This window comes from Ciconia boyciana, chromosome 6, assembly GCF_034638445.1.
Source record: "Ciconia boyciana chromosome 6, ASM3463844v1, whole genome shotgun sequence".
Classification (NCBI taxonomy): domain Eukaryota; kingdom Metazoa; phylum Chordata; class Aves; order Ciconiiformes; family Ciconiidae; genus Ciconia; species Ciconia boyciana.
The window spans coordinates 29,800,187-29,815,469 of NC_132939.1; the positions used below are offsets into that span (position 1 = coordinate 29,800,187).

Sequence of the window (15,283 nt, forward strand, 5' to 3'; positions counted from 1 at the left end):
TATTTTCCTGTTTTCCAATAAATGGGAAAGTAAAATGCAGAGGACTTTAACTAAATGCAATGCCTTTTTTTGATTAAAATTATTAATGCTAGAACTTATCATTAAATCTGTTAGTTTTAGAGTAGCCACCTCATGTATTTTATTGGGGTGTTCCATATAAAAATTCAACAGTTCATATACCTTTATGCAGTACCAGCTCTTTCACTGAGAACTTGTGGTCAAATACCTGATTACATTGTGATCCTTAAGAATGCTGGCTACTGATAGTACAGCATCAAGAAAGAATGTATTTTTTCTTAAAAGAAAAAAATTGCTTTGAGGACATATTGGTTGATGTTTTGTTTTCCTCACAGGATCTGTTGTAGGAATCCGGTGGCCTGCACCTTCTAAGCCTCCTGAGTCACCTGTGTCTCCCACTTCCTCTGTGTCTTCCACTTCTCCAGCCACAAATTCAGCTGTACAAACTGCAGTACCCAAGTCATCCCCTACATCTAACCTAGCCACTCAAGCATCTTCTCTTCTTCCTTCAGTAACAAGTTTTGTGTCACAGGCAGGCACTCTGACTCTGAGGATCTCTCCTGCTGCTAGCAGTGTGACAAATCAAACAGCCTCGGAGTCTAAAATAACCTGCAGCTCAGGTGGTCTGCCAGTTACCACTGCTAATCTCATACCTTTACAATCTGGTAGTTTTGCTTTACTTCAGCTCCCAGGGCAGAAGACTGTGCCAAACTCCATTCTTCACCATTTTGCGTCTCTTCAGATGAAGAAGGATTACAGGAAAATATGCAAGAAAGAGGACTTGGGTGCTGCTCAGCAGAAGGAGAATGGGCAGGCTTCACAGTCAGATGACATTGAAGTTATAGAGTCTGAGGTCACAGTGTCAGATAGGAAACAAGAAGAAAATGAGTTGTCAGTTAACCAGTCAAATAATGTTGAAGAGTCAGCATCTGGCACAATCGTACCTGATAGAAATTCCACTACATTAGAGATGGTGGAGAAGGACTCAAAGGTGCTAGAGAGTTCTTGTGATGATAGCTGCTCTTCTCAGCATGATGTTTCCGCAGATGTCATATCATCTGACCATTCGTACATCAGTGAGAAGCCAAATGATGAGGAAGAAAAAGGGGCCTCTGAGGAGAAAGAGGATTCTGTCAGTTCTGAAACTGTCATGGAGGCTGTTTCAACTAACTCTGAAACTGTTTGTGGGTCATCAGACCAGTCTCTAGTTGCTCCTCTGGATAATGCATGTCCACAGAGTCTCAAGAATCAGGAGACTGCACAGTTGAAGAACCATGGGAAGGAACAAATACATGGTGAACAGGAAGAGAAACCAGTAAAAGAGCAAGGAGGAGATACACAGACACAGATGAAGGAGGACAACAAGGCGTGTTCTGGGCAGTCACAGAGTCAACAAGAGCAAGATACACAGCTGGAGAACAAGAAGGAACAGAGAGGGACTGAACTGTCTCAGAACAAACAAGAATGCCAGGGTGATGCCGAGCAGCCAGATAGGGGAAGGAAGGAGTACAAGGGCTCTACAGAAGCAGAAAGCATAAGAGAGAAAAAAGGAAGCAAGTCTGAAATCAGTTCTGCAAAAGAGCAGGATAATGCTTCAGGAGAAGAGCATACGGTCAATACCGAGGAAGGCAAAGCAAACATAGCTAGGCAGAAAGGCAGTAACAACGAAGAACAAGATGCTTTTGATTCTCGGGAGGAAATAAAACCAGGTCATGATATTGTAACACATGTCAACAGTTCTTGGAGCAAAATATCTAGCATTGTACCCGCTTTAGAAAATAAAAGCGAGGTGGATAACAAAGCTGATACATCTGAGAAAAGTGACTTCTTGACACCAGAACAGAGGGCACAGGAAGCCAGGCATCACAAAAAGGGTTACATGCCCACTATTGACATAACTGCTGATGATATGGAAGAGGAAGAAGAGGAAGATGATGATGAGGATGATGAGGATGAAAAAACTGATGATTCTGCTGATGAGATGCTGGATGGTGCTTCTGACTTCCCAAGTGAAGAGGAAGTAGATGTTGAAAAAGTGGTAAGCATTTAACTATTTATTAAGGTGTTTTGGGGTTTTTTGTTGTTGTTTTTTGTTGGTTTTTTTTTTTTTTTAATTGACCAGCAAACATGTCACAACTGATGGATTTGAAAGACACAGTGTGATATTTGTGTTCTGGACTTCAGTTTCTTTAGAAAGTCTAGATTGGGCTTCCAAGTGGAAATGTCCGTTATTTCTTCTTAGTTGCATGCTTTTTTATAGGTAGCATTGTAGTGGCCTTTTAGAAATTGTCCATTTTTCAGATAATGGGAGTTATATTCCTCCAGTACTTACTCAAGCAACTTGGTTCCTTGTAATATGACTTATGATCCTAAAATGTAGTAGCCAATCTCGTATTTCTGTTATTTTAAGCTGCTTCCTTCTGCTTAATTTTTGTAGCCCTTAGTTAACATTTATTTCTGGAAGGAATGTTTGAATCTCTCCTTCAATTCCTCTTGAAATTTAGTAATACACTTAAGTAGTGTGTGAAAGCTGTCATTCCATATTTGATAGAAAACAAATTGCTCCAGAAGTCACAGAATTAAGGGTAAAACATTGTGGTTAGTCTAGTTAGGATATGTTTAGATTTTAATGCTCATAGAATTTCCATCAAATTTCACCCAAAAATTAAAACAATCCCACATATAACTCCTTGATGTACTTTTCATATATCAGTATGTGACTTAAGAAACAGTGCATTGTTACTTAAAATTTATGAAATTGTGGTTTTGTGAGTCAGTCAAATGGACGTAAGAAATAAGGTAGCCATTTCTTGGGAGGAGATGAAAGTGGTAGGAGAAGTGTTAAACTGGAGAAGAATGGAAGAACAAACTAACAATAGGAGAGATTGTTAGTGTCTTCAGGAATTTGAAAGTATATCGTTCTTTCAGCCTTTTTGTGTTAATGTAGTCCTCTTGGAGTTGAAAACCAAATTAGACTCTTTTTTTTCTTCTAACTATATCCAGAGTAACTCAATTAAGTCAGCAACTCTGGCTTTTAGAGAATCTATTTAACTTCCAGAAAAATTGACTAGTCAGTTCATATTCCAGCTCACTATTCTCAGGCAAGATGATAGCATCTCAGCTGCATGAAGGTGAGGAAACTGAAAGCAGATGTAATATTTGACGTTCTTTCAAGCTGAAAACTGAGCTGTTGCTGTCTTGAGTTGGATGGTGACAGTTTGATAACTCCTGTATCCTTCAATAACTTCAGCAGAGTTATCATCAAGTTTTGAGAACCATGGTTAATTCGTGCCTGATGCCTGATAAGCTTACCAGACAAGGTAGTCTTAGGAATCTGTTGGTAAGCCTACAAATGTCTACCTGATGTCTAGGTCACAGAGTAGCCTGTTATCAGGGTTGATGTTTTAAAGATGTATTTTCTTTTGTCCTGCAAAAGGATGATGAAATGCAAAAGTAATTATCAGAGATTGTAAGAAATGTTTGTTTTGGAAGAAACTTACTATGCAGGTTTTGACTAATACAGTTTGGCAAGCCATATAAGGGTATGTCTTCACCATAAGCTCACACAAACATGAGTAAACTAGCTTTGGTTCTAGAGCAGTAAAGCTGAGGAATGAGATCTCTGAGGACTGTAAAAACCTGTCTGGAATTTGGGTGGGTTCTTGGTTTTGTTAGTCTGTGCTGCCTGCAAGTTAAGTTAGCATGTCAATGCCTAATGGAGAATTCAGTTTTAAATCTAAACATGTAAGTCTCTGTTATTTTTCACTGGGATGTACTCTTTTATCAGTGTAGTGCACACAAGACAGGCTGCACTGGTATTGTTTGTCAGACTGGATGAAGACAGATCATATAAACAGACTACTAGAGGATGTTTATCTGTTTCATTAAACTAGTGGAAACATAGAAGCAAAGTCTACACGCATGTCCGCTAATAATTTCATTTAGTGGAAATGCTAATGACAGCTCTTTCACTACTAGTTTGGAATATGGACTGGTTTTAGGTACTCAGGAAATAGCCATTAAAACCCCCAGAAAACTCCAGTGAGAGACAGGATGATTGCTGCTTACCTGTAGTAGCTATTACTGTTTCTTTTTTAGTACATTCCCACACTGGTTCTCATTGCAGTAATGACTTAATTGTTCTTAATTTGGCATACCAATGCTCCTCAGATGACCTCACCTTGTGCTAACTTTGTATGCTTGACTTAAGAGACTCTTGTAGACTCCGCCTCTACTCAACAAAAAGAGAGAAACTTCCTGACATGGTGTCTTTGTCCTTTTGCATTTCCTACCCTGGATTGCATCAAGAGAAGCTTAGGAGGGTTGATCATCTTGGGTTTGGTGACGTGAATAAAACCTGCGAATATCTGTATAGGCATACTAATCAATATGAGGACCTGTTGTCTGAACAAATTCAAGTGCGATGGTCTGGGACATGATGTTGAAATCTTGATCTCCAGGGCATGATTGCACACAGAGTTCCTGTTGAGAATGACTGCTTGGCCTGGGCTAAGTCACAGACTGTGTCTGTGAATTGTTCATATGAGTGCTTGTTGGCTTAAGCCAAAACCATGCCAGGGGTTGTTCTAGTATTTTAATGCTACAGATAGAGTCCCATGGTCCCATTTAACTTACTAGGTTAAACATAGTTTCTGTGTCTGGCAAGTTATTTTATTTTAAATGGTGTTAAAATGTGTTTTTCAATCGTTCTTTTTCTGAGCTGAACATTAAGATGATAAGGAACCATTATGAATTATTATAACATTGTAAGTTTAATAAAAAGTGCAAGTGACATATTTTGTGGACTATTTAAGTTCTAGCAATCTCTCGCATGTTCTAAGCTTTTGGTACAGACCATGTGTGAAATCTGCAGACAGAGTAGCATAGAAGGCAGATCCAGAGATGAGGCGTTTGCTTGGGTAATGTCTAATGACATCCATTGTCATCTACCCTCCTTTCTCAGCACTGTCACTGAGGACCCTCTGCCATCAGGGAATTTGCTCTTAAGGAACCAGCAACAGGGGTGTAGGCTGCCAGGAACAGGCAGATAAAAGTAAGAGGAAACTGCTTAGAAACAGGTGTTGAAATGCAGAGAGGGAAAAGTGCTGACATTCCTGTAGCAACTTTTGAACTTCTGTTGTAGTGCAGGATTGCTCCTCTTGTGTCCCCATTCCTTAAGGTATTTTACCCTTCCAAGCTCAAAGGCTTTTAGAAGTTTTGTAATTACAGGACCTGTGGAAAGACTGATGCTAGAAAGGTAGGGCTTCCACAAGCATTTTAAAAGTTTTGCACCCCAACATGAAGTCATGCTAGGCTATGATTAGGGTTCAGCCTATGGTGGGTTGGCAGTACTCACATAGGAATAGCTGTTCTTATGGCAGAACTTCAGTGGACTTCTGACGATCTTCATGATTGTGATATTTTTCCTGTTGTTAGGAAGCCACAGGTAGAGAGGAAAGATTTACCATCCTGAAGCATTTTTCCCTTTGTTGTTAGATGTAAGAATGAAAAAAGTAATGTTTTTTGCTTTATATATGTCCACATTCAGGATTTGTAAACTTAAAGATGTGAAGTTCTTGGTGGGCAGTGGAGAGCTTTTTCTTCTATTTTTTTTTTCCCTGTCTTTCATGAAAAAGATGCCACGTCTCGGGTTTTGAATACCATTTTTCTAGTATGATAGCATGTAGAAAGTTCCACCATGAGAACAGCTATAGCTGGATAATTACTATCAACCCTTTGGTTAGCCCAATGTAACTTGTCAGCACTGAAAAGCTTTACCCTGATAGTGTTTCTACAGTAAGCTATAATTTCCTGGTTTTTTTTTCCTCACTCTCTGGATTGTGGCATCTTTTGAACTACCCTGCATGTCCCCCTTCCCTGCAGTGTAATGATGTCCAAATGTAGTTTAGACAGGGCAGTCCTGCCCACTGAAGAAAAACAGTATGCATCTCTTGCATGTAGAATCACAGCAACGATACTGTATAAAATGGAAAAGCTAGAGAAAATATCAGGAGGCCTCCCGCATCAAGGAGGCTTTATGGATGACCCAGGAGAGCAGGCAAGAATGAGAAGTGCTCTATGTATAATGAAATACAACTATGTTGTCATAAAATGTGACCTGTTAAAATGACGTAACCCTGTAGCTCTCGCACATGTAATATTTTCAACATAATGGCATGTATCTATTCAGTAGTTCTGTAATTTAAATAGTATCTTTGAATAATTTTTGTTCAGCCAGGTTTTTTTCCCTCTGGCTTTATGATGCTTTTCCTTCTCTCATCAGGCCCTGGGGAGGATTAAAAAAAGGCTGTGGAAGCAGCTGTGCTACATGTTTAGATCACCTGTTGTAGCTCACCAGAAGGTCTGTGTCTGGGGACATGGTGTAATTTTGGTATCTTCCAACTTCTTTTCTTTTGCTTTCCCTTCCCTCCACTCTTACCAGTTATTAGACTTTAATTTCAGATTCAAGCTTATGATGTTCTCCTCAGCTGAGGAATTCTTGGAATTTCAGTACTCTGCATCCTCTAGTACATCCTCTAGTTCACTCTGTGAACCCTGGCATAGCAGTTAAGGACTTCTGGAGAATTTGGAAATCTTCAGTTGTGTTTTTGATTTTCCTGCCTTTGTGTGACCTTGTGCAAATGGGTCAGCCTTTGCTTTTCGATGGAAAGCTATAGAATTGACTTAAAGGCAACTTGGATGCATCTATTGTCTTAAGAACAAAATTACTTGATTGAAAAAAAAATGCATCCAAAAAGTTGCTCCTGTTCATTAAAACTGGATCTTGACAAAGTCTGTAACAAGTAAAGCAAGTGTGAGGAGGAGTTGTTGAAAAATTGCTCGCTGAATAAGTGATATTCTTCAAGTGAGATTTTATATAGTAGAACTTAAAAGATTCCTTAAGTTTCTGTAAGCATATGGAGACACTCAGCAGACATGAAACAAAGCTGCATGCTGTTCACAGGCAGTGTTTGAAAGTTGTTGAAATACCTATGCTGAAATGCAATGTAGTCTTAATTTGGTCACAATTTCAGTAGCTCCTGCATATGTGTTCTGGATCTAGACTGCAAGCAGTATTTGGTTGGACTTCACCAAGGTCCCAGGGATGTGGTGCCTCCTGACTTCCATTCTCCTGCTGTCTTGGGGAGCAGTGGTGACATGTAGCTCCTGATCAGCCTGGCAAGTTCAAAGTGATGCACTGCTTACTTGGTAAAGACAGTTCATTTTCTCTGTGCTCTACCTGGTCCTGCTGCTAACGAGTCTTGCTTTGTGGGAGAATATTTACAAGATGGAACAAATAAGGATTTTATGGGCTTTCATGCACAGAGAGAAACAGCACTTCCTTAAGTTCCTGCCAGTGCCAGTATCATACTTTCAAAGTCAGATGAGAATTTGTTTTACCTCCATGCTGCTCTTTATACTCATAACAAGAACCGTCATGGCATAATACAGATTCATAGCTGCTCTGAAGGAAAGCTGCAAGAAACCCCAGAAGGTAGTAGTAGTAGCATAACTTATTTATCTCCTTTCCAAATACAGAACTCACCAGAGATCAGAGCTGCTTTCCTGGGCAGAGAAGAATGGTGTCTTTACAGTCAGCATGGGTTAACAATACCTTTGAAAGAAAGAGTGAGATTGTTCTCTAAGGCTAGTAATTTCTCATCGAAGGTCACTCTCCTTGCTCTTCTTTCTTTTTCAAAAGACATGACTTTTTACAAGCATAGATACAGTAGCTAACATGGGAGTGTACATAGTAGATAACATGGAAGTGAGCATAGCAACTTGTAGAAGTAAGGATCCTTTTCTGTTCTGATATAGCAGCTATAGCTGATAACTTGAGCATCACTTCTCTTTGTTTCAGCAGTAGTATCTCGATACTTCATAGTACAGGAAGAGGTGTCAGCTTCTCTGCAAGTGAGTAGTTTAGAAGTTTATACCTCTTTCTACACAGAATCTATACTACCAGCACTTTGTAGGACCCCTTATGACATGAATGGAAGGTGATGGAAGACCTGAGAATATTTGAGAGTGGTTTTACAGGGGGTGGATGCTGCATGGTTTCATTCTTCTTAAAAAAAAAAAAAAAGGGAAGATTCTACAGGCAGTATTGCATACGTGTGTGTGTATGTATGTAGACACTAAAATATATGTACTATATACGCACACTTTTTAAAAAATATATATATGCCCTTTTCCATATTTATATATATGCATACACTCGCTATATACATTATTAAAGGCCACATTGCTACAAAGTATACATTGATACATTGCTATACTTTAAAAAAGTTATCACCAGTGTAGCCTTCAGCAAAGGAGGGCAAACTTGCTTAATTTTTCATACTGATTCTGTTTTCAGTTTTCTGTAGCCTCGATCACACAGCCATGGGAGATGATGTATTACACAAGGTTTAAAAAATACGGATAATTTTATGTGGCAACATGATTCACAATGGTGGTCGCTCTGTGGTGTCAGTAATTAAGGTGGCAATTTTTATGTTGTTGTTTGAATTTTAGATAGCCCTGCTGTGAGTTGTGGGTTTTGGGGTTGTGTTTTTCTTCCTTTTTTGGTTTAGACAAGGTTGTTTAGTCAGTATGAAGAAGCTAAATACTGTATCAAACATTAGGTTATTAGAGATCCTGCTTCTCTGTCAAAAAGGAAATTGTCAGCTAAGATTTACTGTCTGGTTATAGATTGACTACCTGTAACATAGCTGCAAATTTCACAGGTGTAAATTTTGTGACTGATGATCGGAAATGTGTATCCGTAACCACTTGATAGTTAAGCTTGTGTGGTAATTTAGGCTCCTCTTGTTTGCTTTCATTATAGAGCTGTATATAGCCTAATCTGTGGTCAGCTGAGTAAGTGCAACACTTTCTCCTTTCTAATCAGAGTTTCTTAAAACAGCAGTGTGAGTTGCAGATAACTTTAAATAATCAGTAGCATGAAAAGCATTTATTAGAGGCCACTTACTGATCCAGTATTGCACATTCCCCCCCTCCCTTCTGCACTTACTGGTTTTTGTGATTAACTGCTTACATCAATTTCAGGTAAGTATTCAGTTCAGAGAAGGAGATTGCAGCTCCTCAAAAAGAAAGAAAAGAAGGACAAAGAGAAGGAAGGAAAGACAGAAGACAAGAATAGGAAGAGGACAAGATTGAATTAGTTCAGGGAACTGGGTGAAATAGAGTGCAGAACAGAAGTATAATTACATTTTCTTACTTAAGGAGAAGAAAGAGTTCTGCATTCTCTAAGCAGACCAAAGATTATAATATAAAAAACTTCAATAAAAACTGTAATACAAAAAATTGCTTGAATAAGGCTTGCTCTGTTTGTTGGGGGAGGGGAACTGCCTGGTACTACAAATGGCCACAAGATTGATATTTAACTCTTGTAGTTGCTACAGCACTGCAGTTGTTCTCTATCTCTGGCTTCACAGATGGTAGCAAGTTTTCTTGGTCAGGCAAACGTGGAGAAAAAGTACTCTTCAGAATATCATAAATATTTAAAATAATTATTGGGCAGAGTTTTGGAAAGAGCCAAAAATCATACTCTTCATCATGTAAGCAGTTTACTGTATGACCCAAAGAAGTCCAGTTGTATGATGTTCTGACTGTTGCTATCTTAGGTATGAGAGACCATTACCAAGGTGACAACTATCTCAACTCGTGTCAAAAAAATGTTAGTTAGCAAGAGTCTACAGTAGTAGGTTGTAAAGTAAAGGCAGTTTAATCTTATTTGAAAATGGAGGCAGGAAAGCTCTGCCCTGTGAAAGCCTTTTATCAGAACTATAGTAAAAGCATAAATGACAGAGATAGGTTTTGCCCTTACCGAAATTAATTTTGCAGAGGTGCTAGTGGGAGGAATTCCTTGAGGTGACAGTTAAAATAACCACCTGCTTAGGACTGTTTATTGGCCAGTGTAGCTGGAGATGTTGATTCTTTAATGGTTCTTAATGTTCTAATGTAATCTCTTTTGAGACTGAAGTGAAACTGTTTTGGCCTGAGCTCTATTGCTAAGTAGATACTCATTTTAAAAAACAAAACAAAAACTGTTCCAGGATGCGTGTGAATACAGTGAGGATGACGAGCAGGTGGACATTGAGACCGTGGAGGAGCTTTCAGAGAAGATTAACATTGCCCGTCTGAAGGCCACAGCTGCTAATATCCGACCTTCCAAACAGAAGTAAGCATCCTTGGAGAGCACTACAGTTTTTTATTTTATTGATGAGCTGGCGTTGAATGAACACATTAAACAACAGGTTTATTGTGATGGTAAGATAAAGCAAGGCTTGTGTCAGGTCTTCCTGAGCGCTGGTGCTTCCCAGTGTCTGTGAGGATGGGGCTGTCAGAACTAAGAGTAGATTCAAGGTGTCTTAGCCTCTCCCCCCCCCGCCCCCCCCCCAATTTGTTCATGGGGATGTGTATCTTGTGATGTAAAATTATTATGAGCGAATTGTCTCCCTTCCTGCAAACTGAATATGAGCAAGGCCATCTTGGTTTTAAATGTGATTTTTTCAAGTTTTGTTTATTCTTGCTGGTGGATTTCTTGTTTTTAGGCAGGAGCAGTCATTGGCTTAACCCCTGATCCTGTAAATGAAAGCTTTGTCTTTGGGACCATTGCCCCAGCGAAGAAAGTATTTTCCTATTTACATATAGTCTTCCATGGTTGGATAGCTTGGCTTTTTTTTGTTCTGTTTTTATTTGTTTTGTTTTTGTTATTGTTGATGCCCTTGCATTTATAATGACAAAATGCAAAGTAAAACACAGCTTGCTTGAGGTATGTAAAGATGGTCATGGCTATTTCTCAGTTGCACCAAACAAGAGAATGTGGAATGTTGCATCCTTAGTTCTTTTTGTTTGAAGAATTTTTTTGTAGAAACATTGAAAAATCTGTTTGGTGATATTATATACCTCCCAGATAGTTCCTTTTTTTTTTTTTTTTCCCCCCTTCAAAGCTACAGCTCAACTTTTATCCTTAGGTGACTTTTTTCTATAAATTGTGAAGATCTTTCAGTGAGAGAGAAAAACAGATGTCATGTTTTGTAAAAGATAATTGTTTCAAATGTGTATTGTTCTTTGTTTTCTTGAAGCTCCTGAGATATGAGGAATCTGTTATTATATATTAGGATAGTAATATGAGGATTTTGGTTGGTTGTTCTTGGTGGGGGAGGGATTGCTCTGCCATCTGTACTGAATCTGTGTTTTTTAAAAAAAGAACCAAAATGTAATAAAAAAAACCCCTTTCTGCAGCTAATAGTCACAGGCTGAATTTATTCTCTTTGGCATATAGTGAAATAGTTTGTCTTCTGCACTATGGGATAATTTTACAGCTTTCAAAACGGCTGAATTTTTTCCAGGATGATGGCATTGGAGATAAGAGTTCACTTTCTTGAGAAAGCTCACCAGTATCCTGCTTTCATGTAGTTATACAAGGAAGAGTTAATTTCAAGGGATAAAAATGAGCAATTCTAGGCTGTTGGAATGTAGTTAATGAGGATAGAGTGCATGAGATGAGTAGTGTTGGGAAAAACTTTTTACCTTTCTTCCAGATACCATGCTCGTAATTCTTCGGATGAAAAATTATCAGAAAAACCTACGAAGGTATATGTTTGCTCTCCTCTTTCCTTTTGGTATCACACCTCCATTTTAAAGATAAACTTTCATCTCAAGTGCAACTTTTAACGCGATTTATCTACCTTCCATATATTTATGATTAAATGCAAGAAACCAAATGCGTATATGGGGGGAAGGGGCTCAGTCCAAATATCATTAAAGAAAAAGGACTGCTACTGGCATCAGTGGGTTTCAGATTCAGCTTTATGTACAGGAGGAATATCTGCCTTTTATTAGTACGTTTGCTTAGTTTTTGTGTTCTTGGCATAAATAATTTTTACAGCACACATAAAATAATGAACAACTGAGAAATGTTTTCATGTGTCGAAGAAGACAGTATGTAGGATTATATAGGCACAGCACTGGGTGAAGGATTTCTCAAAACAATAGTTTAAATAATATGTATTCAGGCAAGTTAAAGATAACACAGAATCCTTTCAAACCAAAACTCATTGCAAACCTTTTGAAGCTTACGCTGTATTTTAGGGTGGCTTTGAAGCCAGTTTCACTAACTGTCCATGATAACTATCTGTGATGTACTTGATGTCAGGCCTAGAGTTACCTGCTGGGTTGGGGTGGGGCTTTGAGGTGGGGTGTTAGCCTGGTGTATGTCTTATACATTAGTGCAGACTGGTATGTATGCTTTTGCCTGAGACGGAGATGGGTTCTAGGATGCTCTGCCTACCTCGCCTTCTCCATGTATTCTTCTCTCTGCCCTTGAAGTTGCGGCATGAGGCCCTTTCTTAGGGAAGGGCCTTCCATTAGGAACCTAATGCCCAACACAAGAGCAGATGCAGTTGCAGCCTTACTGTGCTCACTCTGCCTATGAAGGCAAAATGGATGTCAAGAGCCAGGTTTCAGGAGGCAGCCTTCAGATTCCTCCTAAGGCCAGCAGGCTCAGAAATCGTATCACTGGACCCTGAGGAGTCTTTCCACTGATTCACTGGGGTTTGGAGCAGACCTAAAATGATGTAAAAACGTGTTAATACTACTTTTTAAAGTATTACTTCATCATGAAATAAATAGCATAATTGTACAAAACCTGTAAGAGTAATGATGAAATAACAAACTTTCAAATCTGTAGATATTAGTAGTTATGCTTATTGCCTGTCAACCTTTTTGGAAACAAGCAAATTCAAAGTCAGAGCCTGTCTTTGATGCTTTCTGTTTCTTGGTAGATGTCTGGGGGGATAAGTTTCAATGCCGTCTTTCACATTCTTACCTACAATGTCTCTTGGCCCCAACCCGTATATGCTCATAAACAAAATAGAAATCAAACTAGTTCAACTTCAAGGAAAAATTCAAGCGTCCTATATTTGATGCGATTGTTTCATTCATTAGTAGACTTCTGACAAGCAAACAACAACAAAAATTTGGCTCAAACATGCATGATTTTGCTGTAATCCTGTGGCTTACCTAAGTAGCCTTGTATTGCAAAAAATGAAAGCTTATGAATAGAAGGGACTGCTCATGATCTTTTCCTTTAGGGTTGATGTGATTGTGTTGGTCATTTCTTGTTGGTCAACATTTCATGCTTATTGCGTGTGCTTCTGACACTGAACTTTCATGAAGACATAATAGCAGAACAGCATGACATGAAATCTTCAGGTGTCTGTAGAAACCTTGTAAATCAGGCATGCCTTTGAACATTGTTTGCCATTACATTACCTTTTTTTATTTAAACTGGTCAATATGGTTACTTCTCCAGCAGAAACCTCAATTCTGGAACAGAAAGCTGAAGACCGAGGCAGAAGCCTTTGCTCATTACCGCCAGACACACACAGCAAATGAACGCCGGCGACGTAATGAAATGAGAGATCTCTTTGAAAAGTTGAAGAGAACTCTGGGGTTACACAACCTTCCCAAAGTCTCCAAATGCTACATTCTCAAGCAAGTAAGTATTTTGAAGCTTAAGTGAGGAGGAGAATAATTTCATCTGGACAGAGTAATTAAGCTAGTATGAACTCTTTGAGTGAGTCCCAGTGATACTGTGAATACAGAACTTGTGTCACCTTTACAGGACTCTCTAGAATAAAACTAAAACAATATCTGAAAGAATCTGTATTCTTAAAAGCTTAACCTTGATAACACAGACGCACGTTTTCAGATTAGCCCTCTCCTTGTTGTATTCTTTGTGAATTTAACCATGGCAGGTTATGTCTTAATTCCTTAGTGGTTTACTGTGTACATCAGGCAATTTTGAAATACATGGAAGACTTACTTTTTTAAATGCAGGAGAAGATAGCATTTCATTAAGTATTATACTGACATTTAAAACTTAATTGTAAAGTTCTAAATGACAGGAAACAAAACACAAGTTGTAGATACCTAATTAGGCTTATCAGCTGTACCTTGAAATTGTGGGATAAAAGTTGGTTTGTTTGTTTTCTTTTAAAACAGCTGAACTTTGAAGGAAGGACGAAGATGATGTTTATCACTTTTCAGCTTGCATTTAGTGAAAGCTGTCATTACATGGTACTTCACATGCTTTCTCTGAGTCCTAGTTTCTCAAGATGATGAAAATGTCTAAATAAATTTTGTAAAGGTTTCTGCAAAGGAAAATTATTTTATTATTTTCTGTATCATTGGTTTATAAATCAGTTCCCTGACACTTTTCTAGGCCTATGAAGAAATCCAAGGATTGACTGATCAGGCAGATAAACTTATTGGACAGAAGAACTTACTGACACGCAAACAGGATGTTTTGATTCGAAAAGTATCCACGCTTTCAGGTGAGACTGTTTTTGGATACAGACTAGCTGGAATAATGAAGGAAAAGGCTTTTAAGAATGCGAGTGAGTGGAGTAATCCTCTATGGATCCGGGTGAGTCATTAGTTCACATAAAATTTAGACTCTTGACGCCAAACGAAGACCTGCTGAGCTCTGACTCAGCAATACACTCATGATGCTGATAAGAACTGCTTTTGTTTTCCTTCATGCCTAAAGGAAGTGTAGAATGATCTCTGTGTTGCAAGCCACAGGCTTGGGTTCCTGTGCATTGGGTATGCTTTAGTGGCGGGGAAGTCACTTAATTCTGTCATTGGTCACTTCCTGAAATGGCTTTTCTGCTCAGTGCTTCACAAGTATACACGTCTGTCTTTGATCAGTACCAAAACCTCTGACTCCTTTGGTCAACTTTGCAAGTAACTATTCTTGTACTCCTTTTCTGAGAACTAGTGCTAGTAGTGTCTAGAAAGCGGCAGCTCTGTCCATGGAACAAAATTGCAGTATATTCTGAGCTGCTACTCATCTAGGCATTTCAAGACAAAACCATGTCATATTTATTGTGTCTTTCTGTCTCATTTGGAGGTGTAGGAAAGCTGTGACACGTGTTCAACCAGTGCCAAAATGTGTGTGAACAAACAAAACATTACATTATTCTTGTAATCTTCTTACTGTCTGGGTATAAAAACAGGAGACTGCCTGTAAAGTAGAAATGAAAGATACTTAAATCTTGTGTATTCATGTGAACCAGTTTGTGTATATTTGAGGTACTTGGTTAAAAAAAAAAAAAAAAAGCTTTTTCGTGAACCCTCATCTTAATCAGAAATGTATTATAGGCCTTTTGGGCAGGGAATGAAAGCAAATAACTTCACAAAGTAGTTTCCTGATCTTTTGCATTCCTAGTGAAGTACCTCAAAACTGATG

General features: G+C 38.7%; 1 protein-coding gene across 15 annotated transcripts in view; it reads left to right on the forward strand.

Moving 5' to 3' along the window:
* MGA (MAX dimerization protein MGA) overlaps positions 1-15,283 on the forward strand; it is a 65,852-nt gene that overhangs the window by 41,418 nt on the left and 9,151 nt on the right. For 12 of the 15 annotated variants that reach the window (XR_012043171.1, XM_072865874.1, XM_072865873.1 and 9 more), the window contains 5 exons: positions 354-2,056; positions 10,080-10,204; positions 11,571-11,622; positions 13,343-13,528; positions 14,255-14,366. Coding sequence is in view for 14 of the 15 variants with exons in the window: in XM_072865874.1 (XP_072721975.1) it covers positions 354-2,056; positions 10,080-10,204; positions 11,571-11,622; positions 13,343-13,528; positions 14,255-14,366 (2,178 nt within the window). In the remaining variant the exon portion in view is untranslated. Of the gene's footprint in view, positions 1-353; positions 2,057-10,079; positions 10,205-11,570; positions 11,623-13,342; positions 13,529-14,254; positions 14,367-15,283 lie in introns of those variants that run through there. The other 3 variants (XM_072865869.1, XM_072865872.1, XM_072865877.1) reach the window with 3 other exon arrangements.